We start from the raw sequence: 16,356 nt of genomic DNA, 5'->3' as shown, positions 1-16,356 counted from the left end.
TAGTGTCGCCAGATTTTAAGCCCGAACACCACTGCAGCAAGCTACAGGTCGTGGGTTGGATAATTTTTCTCATGTACCCTCAACTGTCGTGACGCGTAGGCGATCACTTTGCTGTGTTGCATCAACACGCAACCCAGACCCGTTCCCGAGGCATCGGTATAAGCCATGAAGCCTCCTTGGCCAGAAGGTAAGGTAAGGACATGAGTAGTTGTAAGCATTTGTTTGAGAATATCGAATCACTTTTTACACTGATCGTTTCATTCAAACTTCACTCCCTTTTTTAATAGTTTCATCATGGGTACGGCGATTCAGGAGAAGTCTTGTATGAACTTCCTGTAGTATCCGGCAAGTCCCAGGAAGCTACGAACTTCAGTGATATTCTTTGGTTGCTTCCAGTCTATCACAACTTTCACCTTCGCAGGATCCACTGTGATCCCATCTTTAGAGATTACATGGCCAAGGAACATCACTTTGTCTAGCCAGAATTCACATTTCGAAAACTTGGCATAGAGTTGATTATCCTGAAGGGTTTTCAAGACGATTCTCAAGTGCTCCCTATGTTGTTCCTTGTTCTCTGAATATACGAGGATGTCATCAATAAAGACGATGACAAAGCTATCCAAATATGGTCTGAATATCCGATTCATCAGATCCATGAAGGCAGCAGGCGCATTAGTGAGTCTGAACATTACTACGAACTCATAATGGCCATATCTCGTTCTGAAGGCAGTCTTAGGTATATCCTTTTCTTTAACTCTGAGCTGATGATACCCAGACCTGAGATTGATCTTGGAGAATACTCTCGCTGTTTTGAGTTGATCGAATAAATCCTCAATCTGAGGCAACAAATACTTATTTTTGATAGTTGTCTGGTTAAGCATCCGATAATCGATGCATAACCGAAGGGATCCATCCTTCTTTTTTACAAACAGCACCGGAGCTCCCCACGGTGATACACTCGGACGGATGAACCCTTGTTCCATTAGTTCTTCCAACTGACATTTCAACTCACTGAGCTCAGCTGGTACCATTCGATAGGGGGCCTTTGATATCGGCGTTGTTCTAGGTAAGGATTGAATTTCAAATTCAACCTCACGAAGTGGCGAAAGTCTTGACAATTCTTCAGAAAATACATTGGGAAACTCCCGCACTACTTCCAAACTCTCAAGGGGTTGGTCGTTGGATTTTTCCACCGAGAGACTCAATAGGAAGGCCACACGACCCTTCCTAAGGTATTTTTGTACCTTAAGTGTCGATATGAGTCTTTTCTGTGGAACTGGTTTGGATAACCAATATTCCATCTTAGGCAATCCGGGTCGAGATAGAATCACTCGGCCCTCACAGCACAAAATCTTGGCATTATTCTGGGCCAACCAATTCATTCCCAGAATGACATCGTACTGTACCATATCGATCAGGATGACATCAGTAGGCAAGTGTTGTCTTGCTATCTCAATATCCAAGTTTTTCACGCACCGGATACATTTGTCGCGCGAACCCAACGGGTTATATACCTCGATCATTTTATCAATCGGTTGCACCGAAGCGTGAAGTTGCTCGGTGAAATCTTCAGAGATAAAGGTATGAGTAGCACCACAATCAAACAAGACGTAAGCTGCATATTCATTTACAAGTATGGTGCCTTCAATCAGGTCACCATTTCCAACTTGTTCAGTTGTTAAAACATATACACGACCTGCAGCAGGTCTTTGTTCTACTCTAAGTGGCGGTCGTTGAAACTGTGATCGTTGCGGTGCTTGTCGAGAGGGTTCGGCAGATCCAGCATTACTTCTCTGTTCATCTACAACCTTCTTGGCGCAATCCTTTATAAAGTGGCCCATTTTGCCACAATAAAGGCAACCACCAATGTCACGAAGACATGGTCTCTCAGGGTGGTTCACACGACACTTCGGGCAACTGAAGTTGGATTGCTGACCATTTGGGGTAATGTTCTGTCATGGCCTCACGACTTGTTGAGTATTGTTCCCACCTTGGAACTTCTTCTTTTGAAAGAGTTGTCGTGAACTCTGGCCACTTGGGAATGTCCTCTTACGGTTCCCATCGTTAATTATGAGCTTCTTTGCTATAATCACTTTAGATCGCGCCCAGTTCTCTTGGATTTTCGAAGTTGCTGCCACCGCAACTTGAAAAGTTGAGGGCATGCTTGTTATCACACGAGATCGCAACCATTCTCGCAGACCATTTACATACTTGTAGGCCCTTTTCTGGTCTGTTTCAAACAATCGAGAGCAGTAGCGCTCTAGATTCTGAAATTTGGTGGTATAGTCTATCAGACTCATGCCACCTTGCTCAAACTCTAGAAACTCTATTTTTTTCTTGTTTCTGGAATGCAATAGGAAATAGTTATCCATAAAAGTTCTCCGAAAGTTCTCCCAAGGAACGACTTCGAGTTGTGAGAACTGGATTAGCTTGGTGGTATCCCACCACTTCCGTGCATTGTCTTTTAATCGATATGTGCCAAAGTTGGTCTTTTTCTCTTCTGGTACTCCCAATACCAGGAAGGCACGTTCGGTCTCCTCGATCCAACTCTCTGCGAGTTTTGGATCGGCTTTACCAACGAAAATTGGTGGGTCAAGTTTGAGGAACTTTTCATAAGTTATTCCTCCCAGGTTCTCATTGTGAGGTGTGACTAGTTCTGACCTCGTTTCACGGATGGCTGTAACTAGGTTGTTGAGCGTCTCCAGCAGGAATCCTTGGGTATGAGACTCCTCGCTTGACATGATTCTCCTCATCGTAGGAGCCATTTATCTATTCACACACAAGCACTTATTTTAGTTTCTTGATGTATATGAAGAAGTAAAACATTATTTACTTATATATATATATATATTCATTTACACAAGCATCGCCTTAAATAGAAGCATCATGCCGCACTGATAGACTTAGGTGGCGAGAAACTATATACATGAGTCCATTGACTCCAAAACATCATCAGTCGCTCAGGATCTGGATTTTCTTGTTGAAGATGAACTCATAAAAGTCCATCTGTTGCCATATTGCCTTGGTTTAGGCACAACAAGATTTGGCTTGGGTGGCACTTCCGCACTCTCAAGCGAATCTTGGGGATAGATGAGGGATGTCGGCCCACTATCCCAGACAGCAGTATCAAGACTCGAGGAGTCTGAAATTATGATCGGCGAATAAAAGGAATCCCCTCTTTCATTCGGATCATTCAAGCTCGGCGTATGTGATGCCGGATGGTAGCTTGGCGAGTGATTGACTTCTGCAAGGAAGTTCAAATCGAAGTCTCTCAGACGTGGCGATCCATCAGAAGTCGTTGGGGTATTATTGCTCCCAACACTTGAGTGATGCGGTCCACTGACACGCGAGGTCTCATCTTTAAGACCTTTGGATCCCTGCCGACCCATATCGACGGTATATTTTCTTTGGCATTCGTTGGCAGAATGCCCATCCTCGCCACAAAATTGGCAGTCTTGAATCTCATACAAGGCATATCCACTCATCGTGCATGAACTTGCACCGATAGCAATATCCGCGAGAGTCGTGAGTCGCCATCTATAAAAAGATGCACCCAAATCAGCAAGTTTGAAAGAGGATATACTTACAGTGCGGTATCGTGAACATGACGGATCTTGAACCAGGTTTCTCAGACACATGTTGTGATACCAATTCTGTAACGCCAGGGATTTTCAAAACAAAGCTAAGTTAAAATTTTCATAATTTTTTTTTTCTTTGCAGCGGAACTTAGAAAAGCTTTTAGCAGCGGAATCAGACGATAATGAGTCGTCGATTTTAGAAAACTCTGAGTGCATCACAGGTATGTGGCCAAGCAACTCATTGACCACCAAAGTGTTTTATTTTATCGAAAACCACATGTTTATTACAACATCACTGCTTGGAAGAAAAATATAGGTTCAATAAAAGGAAGCAGTACAACTCTGTCTAGAGAAACCCTGGAACTCGATGCCGCCTTGCTCTGCATATCGCAACGTAGGTCCAATACCTGAAATCCCCATAAAACAGGGTCAAAACCACTGATGGTTTGGTAAGCAAGCAATCGTATATTCATTCAACTCAAATAAATGCGTTGACCACTCAAGGTCGCAGTTCGCAATAACGACGCTCAAGCCTCCAAGACTTAGCGTATATCGCAAAAGCCTCCTTGGGGCTATGAGTTGAACATCCATTCAAGTCTTCATGACTTAGCGTAAGCCTCTTCAGGGTTGTGATTTGAATAACCGCTCAAGTCTCCACGACTTAGCCTTGACCTCTTCAGGGTCTCAAAGGATGTCTAGCTCAAGTCTTCATACTTGGCACATCTGTATCCCACGCATCGAAGGACAGCTCTTCGAGCTTCACTTAGTCGTGCAGATACGACACGGGTCTTTGTCTAGTCGGTCCAGTCGTATACCGATTATGACACCTTCACAAAGGTTATGCAGGACTGACTCAACAACGTCCATTCACTCATACATTCAAGCATCGCTGAACCTAAAGCTAATGCATTGTTTCGATATTTAACCTCTTCTACCCTTGGTACGCGGGCGAAGCAATTGTCCGGGCATCAACTCGACGTTCTTGGGGTTGATTATTCTATGTATTTTAGATACCTATAAACACCCCAAATTTTCACCCTGATCAAGTGTTTATATATTTCATGTGTCATTGCATATCATTGCATGCATTCAGCATACCATTTCATTACATTGCATAGCATTGTATGTCATTACATCTCATTTTTGAAATCCAACACTCCTGTTTTCAAAATATTTAATCCAGAATCGAGTTTTTAAAGCTTTTCTTTCAAAATCAATTTTAAAACCTGGGTTTTTAATCAACATTCTGTCATTTGCCAACCCCCAGGACCTTATATTTTGAAATATTTTTCTTAGAAAACAATCTGGATTCGCTTTAAACTCAATTTTCAACCGAAATAAATTCTCAGATGAGACCCATTTAGGTGGTGTCGCTTCTCGATTTCTTCATTTATCAAATTTCTCAAAAATTTCAGAGTCCCAGTTGGATCAGGACTCTATCTTTTTATCTTTTTAAAACATTTTCAAAACTCTATTTTGATTTTAAACCAGTTAGGGTCATATCCCTTGTCCATTTTTCCATGTTGGCCAAAATCTTAGAGTCCTAGTTGGATCAGGACTCTTTTTCTAGAGTCCCAGTCGGATCAAAACTCTAGTTTTTAACTACCTTTTCTACCCGTTTTGGAGAAAACCTTTCAAAATCTTCCGTTTTGGCCAAAATCCCAGAGTCCTAGTTGGATTAGGACTCTTCTTCAAGAATCCCAGTCGGATTAGGACTCTTCTTCAGAGTTTCAGTCGGATTAGGACTCGGTCTTTTGTCATCATTTTTACCTGTTTTAACCAAATCTTTCAAAATGAGTCAAAAACTTGAGTTTCAGTCAAAACAGGACTCTGTTAAAAGAGTCCTAGTTGGATCAAGACTCTGATCCTGATTTCATTTTTTTGAGAGAATCTTTCAAAGATATTTCTATCTATCAAAATTGTTACACTTTTATCAAAGAATTTCAAAATTCTAGGATTTTATCCTAGAGTCCTGATGGATTCAGGACTCTGCCCCAGAGTCCTGATTGAATCAGAACTCTATCCAAAGTTGGTTTTCTCACTCCATTTTTCACTGTTTTTCAAAATTTTCGTTTAAATTTCATCATTTGCTTATCAGAAAACCAAAAATTCTTAGAGTTCTGATCGAATCAGGACTCTTTCTCAGAGTCCTAATCAAATTAGGACTCTGAACCAAAACTTCAATTTTATCCTGATTTTAACTGTTTTTCAAAATTCTCTTATTTGTTTTCACAGAAAATCCAAAAATCTAAGAGTCCTAGTTCAATTAGGACTGTTTCCCCAGAGTCTCAGTTGAATCAGAACTCTGTTTTATTTCAATATTTGTCATTATTTTCACTGTTTTCACAAGTTCTTTCGTTTGTTTTTCAGAAAATACCAAAAAAACTAGAGTTTCAGTCTGATCACGACTCCGTCCCAGAGTCCTAATCAAGTCAGGAGTCTTTTCTAGAGTCTGTTTTTGCTTCCATTTTTACTCTTTTCCATTTGTTTTTCAAAAATTAGGTTATTTTGTAGAGTATCAGTTGATTCAGAACTCTATTTCAGAGTTTCGATTGAGTTAGGACTCTAACCTTGACTGCATTTTCTGCCTTATTTTACCATTTTTTTTTATAAAATCTTTCAGAAACTCCTTCATTTGGCTTTTAAAATCCAAATTCTCAGAGTCCTAAAAATTCAGGACTCTAGTCCAGAGTTCCAGTTTGCTTAGAACTCTATTTTCAAAAGTTTGAATTTCAACTATGATTTTAACCCCTTTTCAAAGCTATTTTCAGTCTTTATTTTAAATTTTCAAAACTTTGATTTGGGGCCCACTCAGTTGGCGCCATATCCAGAGGAGTTCTGACTCAGTCAAAGACTCTGTACCATTTCAAAACTTTCAATCTCAAAGTCTACTTTGAAATCTCTTTTGAAAAAACTCTCATTTTCAAGTTTTAAAATTATTTTTGAAAATTCAAGTGGGGCCCACTCGGGGTGGCACCACATTTAAAGAAGTCAAGGTTAGACTAGGGTTAGTCATTGTCCTAGTTAAGTTAGAGGTTTAGAGGAGTCAAAAGCAATTTTAAAAATCCATTTCATTTAAGTTTTAAACCATTGGTTTTTAAAGGTTTTAAATTCAAGTTTTAAAAACCAAATGTGGGTCCATACTAGGTGGTGCCACATTTGGACTTTCTAGGGTTTAATTAGGTGTTAATTAGGGTTCAGGTAGAGTTCATTTAGGGTTAGGAAACCACAAAAAATCATCCTCCTTTGGTGGTTTTAGATAGAGTTTGAAAAAGTCAAAGTTAGGTATTAATTAGTCCTAATTAAGAAGGTTTTGAAAAACTATAAATAAGGGCTCTTTAGAGGGGTTAAGAAGATGGTTTTTCTCTAAAATTTTTGTGGTCTCCCTCTTCTCTCCAGAACATCTTCTTCTTCCATTGAAGCTGAAATCCCAAGGTGAGTTATTTAATATTATTTTATTATTTTTTATTAGTTTTTTATGATTTTATATTAGATTTCACCATTGGCACCTCCCCTTTCATGGATTAAACCATGGATTCAACCTCAAGAACCTCAAGTTCAATTCAATAAGATGATATAACTTTATTTCATGATATTTTCCATGATTCTAATCCATTAGAATCGTTTATTGCATTGTTTTTTATATTCTTAACCAAGAAAACATGAGATTTATCTGATTAAATGGATTAAATCCATGGTTTCAAGGGTAAAAGCAATTCCAGCCATGAATTCCCTGTGTTTTATTTTATTTTTTAGCATATTAATGTTTATTACATGTGTTTCATCATCAAAATCAATTTTGTTTTGCTGTTTAGATAATTTTTATGGTTTTTCAGGGTTAAATCATATTTTTTTAGTGTTTCTTAGATTTCTGCATATTTTAATTTCAGATCAGTAGAAAGCATGTTAGTTCGTATTGAAATATTCATTAAAAATTTCTGATTTTTTTATATGTTGTTCAAGGATATGTCAACGAACTACTGTAAAAAAGACAGACATTTTGGGATTAGGGAAACCTGTTAATAAAATACAAAGTCAAATCGGGATTTCTGTTGATTAAAATTGTTGTTTAGTTTCAAGCATAACTTGCAGATGTGTTATTTATTTCATCTGATATCTGATTCGAGATCCGTAAAGTGTAGTGGCTTCGTGTTGATATAGGCTATTTACTATAAAATTTTCATAATTTTGTGCCTCTATTAGGTATTTTTCCTCTGTCAGAAAGTCGGATCCATATTTTAAAACTCGTTATGATTTATTAAAACCTTAATCTGACTTGTACTGATCATAGATCTCAAACTGTAGATCCGATTCATGATTTGTAAAAAAGAAAGTTCATTATTTTTCCGTCTACTGTTCACTGATAAAATTTTAGAAATGTTTGATGAGGCTGCTATTTATTTATGTATTTATAACCGGAAGTACCTGTTTTAATCAATTTTAGATTCGTTATATTTAAGTCCAGATTGCTGGAAGGGTATCTCCCTCATCGGAGATGATTTTTCTGATCTGTAAAACGAAGATTCTGTGTTTTTCTGTCTAGTTTACCTTTATAAAATTTCAGAAATTTTCATGGTGAATTTACCTCTGATTCGGGTTTAACACTGAAACTGGTATGTGACCATGGATAAAAATAGCATATTTTAGGGTTTTAATGCAATTTTTGAATTGAAATAATATCAAAAATATATTTTTATGATTCCAATCTGATTTTAGGGTGATAACAAGTGCATGTACCGATTTGTATCAATTTTGGAATCCATTTGATGCTTGAATGGATCAAATTGCAAAACAGGGTGCCCGCATGATCCCAAAACACTGCTAAAATCATGATTTTCATGTATAAGTTCATGTTTTTAGGGTTTGTTCATGTTTAGAATCATATTAGGATGCTTTCATGGTCGATTTTATGTTTATTTCAATCCTAAATCCAAAGTTTTTACCAAAATTTATTTCAAAAAACCCTGATTTCAAGGCCATAGTCTTGCTATCGGGGGCAATTTGGTCATTTGACCTCAATTTCGAAATTTCAAACTTTAGTTTTCTCATCTTTAATCATATCATATCATCTTTGGTTTAATTTATCCTCATTTGAATTTCAAAAGTTGTATTTTACAAAATATCTTTCTGAAAACCCTGGTTTCAAGGCCATAGTCTTGCTATCATGGGTATTTTGGTCATTTTGACCATAATTTCGAATTTTCAATTATCATTTTCATATTTATTCTATTTTATTTCATATTTTATCATGTTTATCTCAGGTAATCATAAAAAAAAGCTTATATCTAGCAAAATCCAGTAATTTCTAGATATTACTGGATAAATCTAGAAAAGCCAACATATTTTCACTAACAAGTTTTCTAGTTTTGCAGAGATATTGAAGACTTTATTTTCAGTTATTTAAATTCAATTAGTTATGTAAATTAAATTAAATTTGGAATAAGAATTTCAATTCGAGCTTAGATTAGGATTTGCATTGCATATAGTTTTAAACTTTGATATATAACTGCTATGTTTGTCATTCATGCACATATTTTCAATTCACCATGGTCTACAAGAATGACATGTGCACTAGCTCTTAGGAAGTTGACAAACTCGCTGGAATTTGTATTTATGGCCATAGTCAGAATACGAATGAGACCCAGATTTGTGATTTTCGTATTAGCCACATTCAACTTACACTCTTAGGCTAACTTCAAAATGCACTGCATTTCTCAAAAAAAATACAAAAGGATTTTCTCAATTCCTCAAAATCAAGTCTTTCAAATCCATATCCATTCATTTCATTCAATTTACAAATCCCAATTTCAATTCAGAGAAATCGATTTTTTCAAAATTTTCTAAGTCTTATCTAGAAATCGATTTTCTCAAAGTTCTGAGATTTCAAATGATATTTCATGTATTTCTTAAGTTCAAAATCTGGTTTTTCCAAGTTATATTCTTTATTTCAAAGTTTGAATTCAAAAAAATCAAAGTTTTCCAAAGCTATTTGAAACTCTTCAAAAATCGATTTTCACAAAACACTTGGATTCTTCAGAAATCGATTTTCATTTTCCTCAGAAATATTCTTTTACCATGATTCACGATTTTCCAAGTGACATCTTTTCCAAGAATTTTCCAAGTATTTTTCAAACTTTAAAGCAAACATCATGTTTTCAAATCTGCATTTTTTAGAAAATTCATAGCATATGCCTGATTCTTTGTGCATTTAGGAAATAGAACACGATTTAGACAAGTTGAGCAAAGCTAAGCACACTTTTGATCCTTGGTTCAATTTCCCCTGGTAAAGGCGTCAGCAACGGTTGAACCTCGTACCGACAGGCGAGTCCCATTCTTTGGAATTATCCCGCATTTTAAAACGGAGGCGAATTATTTTCAAAAAAATTTTCAAAGGTCAGTTTGACTTGCAAAAGTAAAATTTTGCAATGATAACAGATTTGGCGACCGTGATGGGACCTGTCTTCGCGTGATCAATTATGTGCTTAACTTAGTTCAAATTGACAAAATCGTGTTTTATAGAATGTCAGCCTTTACTTTTGATCATCATGTGAACCTAGGAGCCTAGACTTGAACCCAACTGACATGGATTGCATGTAGACTAGGCATGGTTTGGTAGGACCATATTGAGGAGAATTATTCATGCTCACATAGACTTAGGTCTAATACAACACTCCTCAATCTAGGAATTGTATGAAAACAATGCTTGCTTCTTCAAATATTTCTAAATTCTATCTCTTCAGGACTTAGAGTCATCTGTTTGCTTGCATGTGATCATGTTTTCAAAAACCACCCTACTTATCTTTACCCGGTCTTCACGTTGCTGGGCTTTCTTCCAGAACCATAGTTCGGGACAAAGCCTCACAACTGGGCCACCTATTTGGGTGAAAACCCCCCTGCCACGTACCAAGGGCCATAGTCCAACGTATATCGGCAGGCGCTCAAGGATGTTGGAAAACTTGAACTTAGAACCAGAGAAATTGATTTTATGTCACGTACATCGGGCCTCGACCTAAGTATATCGGCATAACCTTCTCTACAAAAAGATGTATGACCTGAATTTGATGGTACAATCACGATTAACATCCTAAAAGTTGTGCGCATTGTCATCAGATGGGTTTAACATAAAATTGGTATGTGGTCGCAGAGCTTCCATTCTCATGAAGGCCCTACTTTCCCTTCTAGCTCGCATCTACACCCAATACTCCAAAATATTCAGAATTCCTGACCAACCAAATAGTCCAATAATACTTGCTTCACTTTCATTGATTCATCAACCAACTCTTGGTCAAGTTCTTCATTAATGCATCAAGCAACTCCTGGTCCAAATCCTCCCTCAACATTGTCTCTCTCAATGTGTCACAACCACTTAAACATGAATTTGCATCGAATCATGATGAGTTTATTGTCTGCGTTATGAGAATGGCTTCATTGCTTCAAATGGTGGTCAATACAATTCTATAAACCATATGATGCACATGATAATTACAAAGGTATGAACACTATCAAGGCCGCTAGGGATGGCCCACGTGACAACTTTTTATGTCCTTATAAGCAAGTATATTTACTATCATTGGTCTTTGAAAATAAAAATTGAAACCAAGAGAGATCATCTGCCTGCATGCCTCTCCCATTGTTAATTTTACATATTCAACTAGATGCTCTTTATTAGACAAAAATTTCAATTCCACTCCAGACATCCACACACTTGGCTAGATGCTTTTCCACCCAAATAAAACTTGATTCTGTTTAGAGCTTTCACTGAAACATAACAAAAGAAGTAACTGGCTATAATAATCATCCAACAGGTTGAATTGACTTCAACATAAGATAACAACGATAATAGCATTGTTGGACATTGTTTCTGCAAATCCCATTCAGACACTGATATAAAAATTACTAATAAAAGAAAGTAATAGTGGCTCATGATATGATCTGAACAAATTGCACAGATAATAAACTTAAAATAATGCAAAGTTAAACATTCAGAAAGTGATAGCAAACTATTTGAAGGCCATTTACAGTATCAGTACCTGCCCGTGCACATCAGTGGCCAAGCCTAGTGTTAATGGCTCTACGTTTATCACAACGTCTGCAGTGTACTCCACTTGTGATAGAAATCTGTCAAGCTCCATATTTGCATAGATATCTTGGTGACCCAACAGAATCAGTAAGCACCCCTGAGTGAAAAAAAAAAAAAGAGTTCAAATGAAGATTTCAGTAGAAAAAAGAATTCACATGAAGATGGTGGCAGAGAACACTTCCACTCTAACCTGTTCAGAAGTTAACGTATGACAGTAATGCAGAAAATCTAAAACACAATCTATATCTCCATGAGCAGCACTCTCCAAGAGACTTATATCATCAACCATAATTGTGAGATGTCCTTGATTGCATTCAGAAGAAACACTTTTCTTCACAGCATTTTGAATTATTCCATACAAATCAACCAATCTACTTGTGACGCCCTTCCCTTCATCCTTACCTAGAAAAGTTGCCCGTGTCAGGATTTTCATTGAATTTGTGTTCACATGTCTAGAATATAAAAACTACCTATTTTATTTGTTTTGTATTTGTGTGTGTATATGTAGAGAGAGGGAGAGAGAGAGATCCCACCAGCGAACCCCAACTGAAGCATGTCAAAGAAAATGAATCTATCAGAGACTCTCTGTGCCACCAAGTTGCAGCCCTGTAATACCAACATTACTAAATAGCTTACATAAGTCAAGAGGGAGAGAGAGAGAGAGAGCTCACAAGCTTTTTTAATATGCGATCGTAATGGGAGAAGGATTCAGAAAGAGAGAGAAAGAGAAGAGCCCCAGAAGGGTGAGAAGGGGCTTTGGGCATGAGGAGGTTCTTGATGAGGTGATGAAGAAGGAAACAGCCGCTCGTTTCAACACAGTCTTTGATGAGGATGGTTCGACCACCAGCAACAGCACCATCACCACCACCCATGAATTCATCACGGCCTTCATGTCCCAATATTTCCTCCAGCAACTTCATCATGCACCTGCATGCAAGAATACTCTTTGAGTTAATCTCTTTTGTATCAGTATGAATGGTCATCTTCTCTAACCAAAAAACTTTGTGGGAAGCTTCTTGCACGCATGCACGAGAGAGAGAGAGAGAGTTATTTAAATCATACAATTGGAAAGTGGTTAGAAAAACTATAACCATAATATTAAGGTTTGTAAGTGAATTTTGTTTCACATGAATATGCATCATCAAGAAGGAAGAAAATAAAAAAAAGCTTTGGGTGATGAAGAAAAAGCCAAAACTATTGAAGAATACTAATCCAAAGTTGAAGATTGGGAAAGTCAGCATGCCAAAATATTGGCATGATTCATGAATAATGTGGTGCTCAAAATTTGTGTTAACTTAGCCAAATTTAAGAAGGCGACTGAAGTATGATTCTTCGTGAAAAGTATGTATACTCAAAAAGACCCTTCTAGGCATTTCTTCTTACAAGAAAAAGTAAGAGGAACCAGGCAAGGGGATATGAGCATTAGAGACTATTATAGTACCCTATGTCCTCTATGGGATAAACTTGCTCTCCTTGAACCGCAATGAGAAGAAAGTGTTACTGTCATGAGTTAAGAGCAAATTGAGAGAAAGATTTTTTCAATTCATTCATGGGCTTCAACCCGAATTTGAACAACTAAGAAGATCCCTTCTTCATAGGGTGTCTACTCTTTTTAGTGAAATTCTTGTTGATCTATGCCAAGAAGAAACTCGCTTAGCTCTTAAAAAAAACATTAATGAGGTCCATGTGGTATCTAAACCGGAAAATAACATGAGGATATACAAAACTCTTCGCTTTTGAAAAAATAACAATGGTAGAAGTTCAAAAATTGTTTGTCACCATTGTAATGAACCGAGACATCTTAGACCTGATTGTCCTAAGCTTAAAAAGAATGTGCCTTCCCCATTGGAGATAGTTCAAGCAATTCAAGTGAATAATCAAGAAGAGATGAAAACATAAAAGACTTCATGGATCAACTTACGAAAACCCTCCAACAATTTATGAGAAATAACTCTTACACACCTTCGACATTCGGTGCTGCAGTCTTATCAACTCTCGGTATGTCCTCTTAGATCCTTGATTCGGGTGTCTCCCTTCATATGACTTCATATGCATCTCTTTTATCCAAACCAAGTCTTAACCTTTTAAATCATTTGTTTTCACGGCCGACGAAACATCTTTGAATGTTAAAGAAATGGGAAACCTTGAAAAGTTTTTAAGCAAAGACAAAGGATTTTATGTTCCAAAAATTAGAATTATTCCAAAACTTAACTTAAATCTTTTCTCTATTTCTCAAATAACCGATCTTGAATGTAGCATCTTTTTTTCACCTACCAATTGCTATGTGCAGGATCTCCGGTCCGAGAAGTGGATTGGGGAAGGCCATAGAAGAGAAGACCTATACTATATGGATTTTTTGTCATTACCATCCAAATCATTTTGTAACCATGTTCAATCTAAAGATGTTGTCACTTGACACAAAAGGCTTGGTTATCCTAGTGTCTCTAAGTTGTATCTTTTTACTTTTTTGAAAAAAAATTATAATGAAAAAGAATTTACATGCAATAACTATATTCTTAAAAAAATGCATTATCTTCCTTATCAACATAGCAACTTTATTTCTAAGAGACTATTTGAATTAGTGCATTCAAATGTATGGGGATCGGCACTCGTTATGTCTAAAGGAGGATATTCATACTATGTTGTCTTTATTGATGATTTCACTAGACACACTTGGGTTTACTTTATTAAAAACAAATTCGATGTTTTTTTTTTCATTTTTAAAGAATTTCATATCCTTACTAAAAATCAATTTCAAAATAATATAGCAATTTTTAGATTTGATTCCAAAGGGGAATACATGTCAAGTGAATTTAAAAACTACCTTAAACAAAATGGCATTATTCATCAAAGATCTTGCCTTAAAACTCCCCAGCAAAATGATCTTGCCAAAAGAAAATATAGGCATCTTATTGAAACAAATAGAACTCTTCTTATTTCTAAAAATATTCCAAAAAACTTTTGGGCCGAAGCCGCGCTTTCCGCAATTTATCTTATAAATAGGATGCCATCTTTATCTTTAAAAATGTTTCTCTTTGAAAAATTATTCAAAATATCTCTGAATTTCAAAAGATTAAGAATTTTTTGTTGTAAATGCTTTATTTTTTTTCAAGGACAAGATAAACTTTCAACGAAAACTCTTGAATGTGCTTTTATTGGTTATGGTGAAAATCAAAAGGGTTATAGGTGTTATGATATTAAAAATAACAAACTTTATATTTCAAGAAGTATGACTTTTCTTGAAGAACAAAATGGATTTGAATCTCAAAAACCCAAGGAAGATATTGATTATTCTTTTCTCTTTGACTTATTACCTAGGAATGAGTCTAAAGATTCTAATGATGCTATTTGTGATAATGGTTGTAATGACAATTCTCATCAAAATAATGATTTGTTTCATCAAAATGATGTTTTTATCAATAAGAATCTTAATGATATCCATGTATATATGTGTGAGGAAAATGAGCATCGAAATGCCCTTGACATATATTCACAAAATCTCCCTTTAAATGACCAAGTTGAAGAACTCCTACCTCGACGATCCTCTAAAAATATTAGACCTCATATGACTCTTTTTTCTCAAATTATAAAGCTTGTCTAATGATTATAGCATACATGTATGTTTTTTAAGACGTTTAAAAATCAACGACACAATATATCAAAATTTCATGACTTGAAAATCCCAGTTTTATATCCAAAAACATTATCCAAAGCATGATTCTATGTTGAATACATCCATAAGGTTTAATTGAGAAATACAACCTACAACCATGATTTCTGGTATGTGGGAGTAGGTACTCCCTGAGCACCGCAGCATTATATATATATATATATATATATATATATATATATATATATATATATATATATATATATATATATATATATATATATATATATAACATATTCAGTATAATTAACAAAATATGCTTGTAGCATTTTACAGAAAAAAATCACATAAGCACGGTAACATATAAACATATATATCCTCTTACTCGGCCGAGAAAGAAAAAGATGATGACGAGAAGAAGGAGAAGAGGCGCAGGAAGGAAAAAAAGGAAAAGAGCGGAAGAAGAAGGGGCGAGAAGAAGAGGGAGAAGGGAGGGGAGGGGTGGAAGAAAAGGGGAGAAGAAGAAGAAGCAGAGAGAGAGAGGCGTACCGAGAGCGTGAGGGCGAGTGTGTCCCCTTCTTCTTCTTCTTCTTCTTCTTCTTCTTCTTCTTCTTCGAGCGTGAGGGCGAGGGCCGGACCGAGAGAGGGAGAGAAACTGTTAGGGTTTTAAAACAAATGTGCTGGTGCATTTGGAATGACCAACAAAAAGGAGAGAGAGAGAGAGAGAGAGAGTTCCTGTCAGGATTCAGAACGGGCAAAAATTGTAAAACCTCATTTCTGGGTCTGAACCATTTGCAATTTTGCATCCTGTGTTCTATATGAGTAGTTATATTATATATGACTTATACGCTCGTTCTGCCTGTTTTCTCGTTCTGCCCCGTTAGGCCCAATTAAAACCATACTTTTTCGTATTTTTTGTAACCTCTAATACCATAAATGTTATCTATAGGTTTTGTTTAGTGGGAACAGGCTTTTGGATCACCGAAATCTTACCTGTATACAGCCTTTTTGAAGATCCAAAATCAATGGTCACGAAGGCATCAATTTTTTTTCAGCTCATAAGAATATATTTTTTAATTGTAAAAACA

General features: G+C 36.4%; 1 protein-coding gene across 1 annotated transcript in view; it reads right to left on the bottom strand.

Annotated features, from left to right (window-relative positions):
- ELP6 (elongator protein 6) overlaps positions 1 to 16,048 on the bottom strand; it is a 115,008-nt gene extending 98,960 nt beyond the window's left edge. Inside the window, exons 1-5 of the mRNA XM_090016931.1 lie at positions 15,818 to 16,048; positions 12,330 to 12,585; positions 12,192 to 12,264; positions 11,849 to 12,060; positions 11,609 to 11,755 (exon numbers count right to left, since the gene is read on the bottom strand). Of these exons, the coding sequence (XP_089873057.1) occupies positions 11,609 to 11,755; positions 11,849 to 12,060; positions 12,192 to 12,264; positions 12,330 to 12,585; positions 15,818 to 15,957 (828 nt within the window). The 5' untranslated portion in view covers positions 15,958 to 16,048. The remainder of the gene's footprint in view (positions 1 to 11,608; positions 11,756 to 11,848; positions 12,061 to 12,191; positions 12,265 to 12,329; positions 12,586 to 15,817) is intronic.
- Between the last annotated feature and the right edge of the window lie 308 nt (positions 16,049 to 16,356).

The sequence above is a fragment of the Nuphar pumila genome, chromosome 9, assembly GCF_984573655.1.
Source record: "Nuphar pumila chromosome 9, dmNupPumi1.hap1.1, whole genome shotgun sequence".
NCBI lineage: Eukaryota > Viridiplantae > Streptophyta > Magnoliopsida > Nymphaeales > Nymphaeaceae > Nuphar > Nuphar pumila.
The sequence above is the reverse complement of the archived record's forward strand: the minus strand, read 5'-3'. Positions and strand labels throughout refer to the sequence as shown.